The sequence below is a fragment of the Morone saxatilis genome, unplaced genomic scaffold (genome assembly GCF_004916995.1).
Source record: "Morone saxatilis isolate NCDOM2014 unplaced genomic scaffold, NCSU_SB_2.0 Contig16, whole genome shotgun sequence".
Classification (NCBI taxonomy): Eukaryota; Metazoa; Chordata; class Actinopteri; family Moronidae; genus Morone; species Morone saxatilis.
The window spans coordinates 28,247,658-28,254,700 of NW_023339718.1; the positions used below are offsets into that span (position 1 = coordinate 28,247,658).

A 7,043-nucleotide genomic window follows, 5' to 3' on the forward strand; every position below is an offset into this window, starting at 1 on the left:
CTGAAACGTGTGACAACGTAGAGCGGTCTCCCTCAGCTTCTGGCGATGAGGGCTTGGGAGTGGGGTGACGTGGCGTGACCAGCTGTGGGGCGGGCGACCACTGTGCGGGCCCTGACGTAGGTTGATGGCGAGGTCCCGCCCAATGCTGCTTGCAGCTTTAATTATTATTATTATTATTATTTTTATTATTATAATCATTGGTCTTTGTCCCCATCGATGTGGCTGTTGTCGTCGTCGTCATCATCTTCTTCATGTTCATCATCATCATCACTATCAGTCACTACTATAAGTAGTTGTTGCTACTTGTTGCTGTGCACCTTTGTCTCTGTCTCTGTCCTTCTGTCTTTACCTCTCTCTCTTTCTCTCTTTCTCTCTCTCTCTAACTGGTCAAAGCAGACGGCCACCCCCACCTGGAGCCAGGGTCTGTCTGAGGTTTCTGCCTCTTAAAAGGATTTTTTTTTTCTTGCCGCCGTCGCCAAGTGCTTGTTCATGGTGGGAACTGTTGGGTCTCTGTAAATAATGCTATAAGGAGTTCGGACCTTCTTGAAAGGTGTCCTGAGATAACTTCTGTTATGAATTGGCGCTATACAAATACATTTTAATTGAAGAATTGAATTCTATTTTTTTTTCAAACCAGTTAGTTGAAACAAAGTCACTTTTTTTATTTTACAGAAAATATAGGAAATGACCAATTGACCCTTCCTATGTCCTGTCACTTTTTGCTCTGTGCTCCAATAACAGCAACTTCATCCTTTCCTGTAATTAGACTGGCTATGTGCTAGTAATCGTATCTTAACTTAGCTAGCTAATGTTAACAAAACACTAGACTAGCTAGCTAATCTACATCAATCATTAGCTAAGGTAGTTTCCTCTGAATATATGTATGTATATGTGTGTTGCTTTTATCTTTTAACCAAGTTCAAGATTTGCCAAAAGTTTAGACTCAGAGAATAACATTATTTACCTACAGGTTAGAACATTTGCTGGTGACAGTTGTCTAACAGCTATCTTACGGTCACCAAAAAAAACTTTAACCTATCTCAGCTTGACAGTAATGACAATAATTAATTCAGAGCTCTTGCAGTTTAAAAGTTGAACTTATTCAACTGCATCACTTATTACATTGGATTTTAAAATGATTAATTGTTCAGCCCTATTTAGTAGGGATGTGAGAAAAAATTGAAAGATCCCACTGGTCTGGTTCAGATTTTAAGCATTAGGTGGTGTGTTCTTTATACTATAAAAGCTTGCAAAAAAAAATTACAATGTATCGCCTTGCTTACAGTATCACAATATACCTGAATCATAACCCCTGTATCGTGATACACATTGTATCACCAGATTCTTGTCGATACACAGAATCCTATTCTGTTTGTGTCTATTTCTATGTAATTAAGACTCTCTTTTATAATGCTAAATGCAGCACTAATGCTAGATATGAGTCCACATTGTTACATGTCCTATTCATCAGCTTCATCATCTGTGTCTATCTTTAGATTTAACCACAATGGAGAGCTTTGCTGGAAGGAATGCTTTGCTTTGACCAACATGCTTATCATGACGGTTGCATAAGCTAATAGCATTAGACATTAAGTGTATGTAATAGGTCATTACTGTTGCTTTGTGTTGCTGTGTAATACATGATCCAATACTTAAATTAAGCAACTGCAACTATTCAGACAAGAAACAACAATCCTTCAATACTTTAACATGACGACTAATTTGTGCATCTCATGACTAGACAGTAGAATATTCCTGTGCAATCAATGAATCCAGTATTTTCTATGCATATTTCCCTGCACCATAGCTGATTGAGTGAATCTATAACTTTAAACACCCAGTCTATCAGACACTGAGGTTGAGGGGTTAAAGGACACAACAGACCCAATAGCACAAAGCCACACAAGGAAAAGGGTTCAAGACTTGTTACCTAACTGACGAGAGGAGCAACGAGAAAGAACAGTGGGGGTGTTTGAAAGAGTTACTTACGATATTCTACAGTCGTGGTTTGGAAAGCCGCCACATTGAGAGGAGACGAAGAAAAGAGGAAAAAATGAAAAAGAAGTTAGTAACAGGGTCAGCCAAACACACACACACACATCAGAGACTGCTTTGCAGTTCTCACTTTCACAGAGGATCCAATGAGCAGAAAAAACAACCTTGAGTGGAAAAGTCTTGACTATATTCAGAATATGAGTGAGAAAGGACAGATTGTTTGTCAGTCTAATTAGGACATGCACACAGATATACACATAGATATCAATGATGAAAATAAGTGAGGGCTACTACAGGACAGATGATGATAGTGCACATATCTACCTCATCTGATCAAAATCAAATTAAGGAGTGGTAAGTAGTAAAGGTAATTTCTCAAACCCATCATATTAGAGGTGAAAGATGCTGATTGGCCAGTATTTTTAATCAAAGGCTAGTTTCAGGTCTATATATGAGTCTGACCCTAATAGCGACCCGGGCAGATGGAAAAAGGGAGGACAGGCACTGACATATGGAGGGAGAAGAAGGAGTGTGGGAGAGACAAGAGGAAAGATCATGGTGGGTGAGCTTTGCCTGTTTGAGGGTCATAATTATAAGATCTGGTTGATAGGTGATAATTAACTGGTCACAAAGAGTGGAGGGCTCCTGTGTGTGTGTGTGTGTGTGTGTGTGTGTGTGTTTTAAGTGTCTAGACCAGAGGGAGGAAAACTGGGGCTCTTTAGCCCCTCTCCAATGGCTCCCTCTGGCTTTGTAAAAATGTTTTAACACCAAATATTAAAAAAAAATGTGCTGCGGCCAGTTAAAAGCAGTAAGGGGTCAGCAGTCAAAAAGGGTTTTCAAAAATTGTAAATTACTGCAACCACATGAGGTCCTCAAGCATACAGTCATAAATGTGCACAAAAAATATTAGGCTGATGGTTTCAGCAGTGAGCGAGATTAGCTGCGGACAGATAAACACACGCGGATAAAAATAAACACACACACACAACCAAACACACGATCCCCTCCAGTTTTGATTATAATTTTCAGTTAATATTAAAATAAACATTTAATTTAACTTGTGTTGTTGTTTTGGAATGTATTACACTTAAATCAAATGGGAAATGTAATTTGGTTAATAAAATTATTTCAATATTAGCAGCCACTGACACCATAGCACAGAGAGGTTCTTAAACATTGAACAAAAGAGGTGGAGAACTATGACTGTTCAGTACTTTATTATGATTATAAGTGGAACTGGCTTCATATATCAGTGAAACCAACAAGTGAGAAATGTGTGAAAGCTCATTACGATTTTGTAGTAGAACACTACATTTAAGCTACAAGTCTTGGAAGGAACAGGTCGAGCCATATCCTGCCAACACGATGGTGGTGCAGTAAGACACCGTGAGTGGGAGTGAAGGCGGATTTCCATGTCATACTCACGCCTGCATGGTGGTGGTGGCTGTCTGAAAGCTGAACATATTCTCTTTGGGGAACCAGCTATTAGGATTGTCCTCTGCAAACAAAAGGAAGGCGTGGTATCAGCCGGCAGATCATTCAAAACACAGGCCTTACAATTAGCAGAGGAGGCTAGTGAATGCATGATGACAAGAGTGAAACATCTGAGGGTGAATGGGGTGAAATATACCTGGTTTCACTGTATTTTCTACAAATTGTACGTGAACACATGAATATAAAAGCTGATGAAATGACTGACGTATATATCTACAATTCCCTTCTCCTACCCATCTTCCCATCCATCTTTCTTTACCCCTGTCATCAGTAGACGCTCTGTCCTCACTGTACATCCTCTCCAGTTTCTTGCGGTGCTTCCCTTCCTCCCGTGGCGAGGTGTCCAGGTCGAGGGAGCGCTGGCTTTGACACGGGGCCCGAATACAGGCCACACAGTCTGGGGTGTCTTCCCGCAACCCCCCTCTCCTTATCCCCAAGTCCCGGATGTTGTTGGCACTGCCAGAGGTCTGCAGCGGCTGTGATGATGACGGCGTGCCACTGTGATGCTGGTGGGCATGGTGATGGTTGCTGCGGTGATGGCTACTATGGTGATGGATTCCAGGGGCAGCTGTGGCAGACGGCTGGCTGGTGCAGGATGAGTTGTGATTTGCAGAGGTAGGGGCCTGGAACAGGGCCTGCTCCCTGGAGCCCTTCAGGACCTCCAGTTGCAGGCTCTCCTCGCTCCCACGGCCCCCTAGGGTCATCCCTCCTTCCCTAGTGATTGTGTACACCCTGGCTGGCTTCACCACCACCACGCTCCCCTCTGGGCCTCTGGCACCTGGTGGGTCCTCGGTAGAAAGGCTGCACTCAATAGAGAGACGACGTTTGGAGGGGCCTGACGGTACTTGAGCCTGGAGGGTGTTGACTTGAGGCTGACACTGTGGATGAGCACTGGGATTGGATTGGCTGGACTTGTTGGATTTAGCTATGGGCAAACAGCGGCTCTGTGTTGGCAGATTGTTGTTATGCAAGCGGCTAATGTCTGGAGAGTCGCAGTCCTGGCCAGGGAAGGTGTCAGACAATAAATGATCTGGAGAAACAGGGACAGAGAAGATGGAGTGAGGTAACAAGAAAGAAAAACATAGTGACAAATAAATCATGTTGTCCATAATTTATACAGCTTTTATAAATGAGTACAAGATAAATACCTAAAATGAAAATGTAAATTAACAGAGAGAATGTTTGTTGGCAGCATGGCAGTAAACATTTGCAATCCAGTTAAGCTTTGGGGGCATGAGAAAAAAAAGCAGAGTGATGGCTGAGTGATAGAAATAAGCAAAGAGGAAACGGATGGGCTGGTATGGTGTGGAGCTTTGGCAGAAAGCCCTGTTGTCCTGGAGGGTCACAGAGGATAGATGCACCTTCTCACAGAGCAAGCAGCTGCAGTGCTGCAGGCTTGTAAATAAGTGTAAGCTCCTGGGAATGGATGCAATCTGTGCTGTGGATGAACAAGTATGGGACACACTTGTTGCAGACTGATACTTATATAGACTTAGCAGAAAGTTCTGTTCACTTCAAGGCTAATTCTAGATCTTTTTTTACTTTTTTCGCCCAACAGTCTGAGTCTGCCACTGGACACCTGCTATTTACTTGACACCAACACCAACAACCAGCTAAATGCATTCTTCTGCAATTTTTCAGCTGAAAACCTCACAGTGGCTGGAGGTTCCCTGCATCACATTGATAAACTGCAGTAGTAAGGATGGTTTGTTTTTCTTCCAGTTGTGAGGTTAGGCTGTATGTATTATATGTATGTACCACTGCATAAAGTTGGAGAAATGTTCCACTACAATACAGCTGTATTGGCTGATGTAGAAGTATGTTAGACTCCTGGTATTGGAGTTCCTTGCTGATGTTCAGTTCAGTTGGTTGCTAGATAATGATTTTTATTTCCACAGTGTGTGTGTGTGTGTGTGTGTGTGTGTCTCACCCACCTGCTCCGTTGTGGTTCTCTGGATTAGTATTGGACAGGTATTCTCCGAAAGCTCTGGCTGCTCTGTAGAGATAAAACAAGTGCAGCAGTTAGTCCTCAGCCCTACTGCACAACTTCTATTGTCAACAACACAGAGCAGTGACTCATAAAGAGTCAAGGTTTACAGGATTCTCTTGACATAAACAGTCTGTCTGATATATTTTCTTTTTTTATCTGTGAGGCCTCTTCATGGAGCTGTCATTACATGCCAGTGAAGTAGATTATACCACCACAGAAGGCTGCAAGAGGTGATGTTATTGTTAGTGTTCTGAATCCCACTGTAACAGCCGTCTCTCACCAGGGTTAACAGCGTGTTCTTATACAGTGACTGGAGGACTTGGAAACAGCTTGGAAGCTACACAAAGCTGATAGGCCCCGTAAAGCCAGGAAATCAACACAAGTACATACTGTATATATACTGGCAGGAACAGTGAGAAACTGGCATGTTGTGCTGAATGTGGCTGAACAAGTATATAAAACATAATTTCCTCTCTAACAAATAATTAGAAAAAAGATTTAATGGCCGTTTTGTCCAAAGCACCTTATGCAACCAGTAGTGCATTCATATTCAGCAATCGTTGAAACAAAATGCCATAGCCTGTATTCTGCACTGCAACAGGACCACATGTGTACCGGATGAAGAAAAGGCTACACTGGTTCAATGTAGCCTCTCTGGAAGGGGGGGGGGTCCAGGCCTCGCTCCATGTAAAAAAACATAATCGGGCCAATCAACACTATTGTAACCTTCATATTGTATGAATCGTGCAGTCTATTGGTAGGACACTGGGTTTTGGGGGATTTGAGTCAAATAAATGCAAAGAGTTATAAAAAAGGAGAAACGATGAAAAAACGATGAAGCTTGTTACACTCAGGTTTGAGTAAAATTTCTAACTTCCATTTTTTGAGCATTTTTTAAATAGTTACGTAATGACGCCTTATACATTAAGCAAATTAGTGTATGTGTAGTGTGTCTATATCTATGACTTTCTCCACAGGCTTTAGCAGCTTTCCATTAAAAATTGTTGTCTGTTTGACAACCACACAGGGAGCTGAGGGCTGTCTTATAAGCTATACAGTAGCTGTAGGCTATACAGTAGTCACTGATTGCTATTTTCTTGGTCATTTCTAATTTCAGATTTTTTAAATGACCTGATTCCAATTTTGTCTGATTCTGATTTTCTTTCTTTCTAAGAACTACAATTGACAGCATACATTGTACAAAAAATTGTAGTATAAATTCTCTTTAACGTTTTCACTTCCACTTCATTTTTCACTTTATTTTAGAGTTTACTCACAAACTACTTTAATGTGCTCACCTTGATTTTTTCTTTTCCACACACACCTACACCTCTCTTTGCACACCCGCTTAGATTTATCCTTACTTGAAAGGCTACTGTATCATTATACTGTAGATTATATTTCCTTACACAAGAACTCAGTCTATTTGATCTATGAATAATAATATCCTGCTCGAAGTAGTTGAAACAGACACATGTAACTGGAAAAAATCAGTTGTACTATAGTGTGTGATCTCTTTCCCACTTTTCTCCTTTCTTCAGTGGAATTATTGGACATTGTGGTC

General features: G+C 41.4%; 1 protein-coding gene across 1 annotated transcript in view; it reads right to left on the reverse strand.

Annotated features, from left to right (window-relative positions):
- The window catches only part of LOC118326016 (NMDA receptor synaptonuclear signaling and neuronal migration factor-like), a 24,133-nt gene that overhangs the window by 15,022 nt on the left and 2,068 nt on the right, over positions 1-7,043 (reverse strand). The window contains exons 3-6 of the mRNA XM_035658900.1: positions 5,424-5,485; positions 3,749-4,519; positions 3,421-3,493; positions 1,990-1,995 (exon numbers count right to left, since the gene is read on the reverse strand). Of these exons, the coding sequence (XP_035514793.1) occupies positions 1,990-1,995; positions 3,421-3,493; positions 3,749-4,519; positions 5,424-5,485 (912 nt within the window). The remainder of the gene's footprint in view (positions 1-1,989; positions 1,996-3,420; positions 3,494-3,748; positions 4,520-5,423; positions 5,486-7,043) is intronic.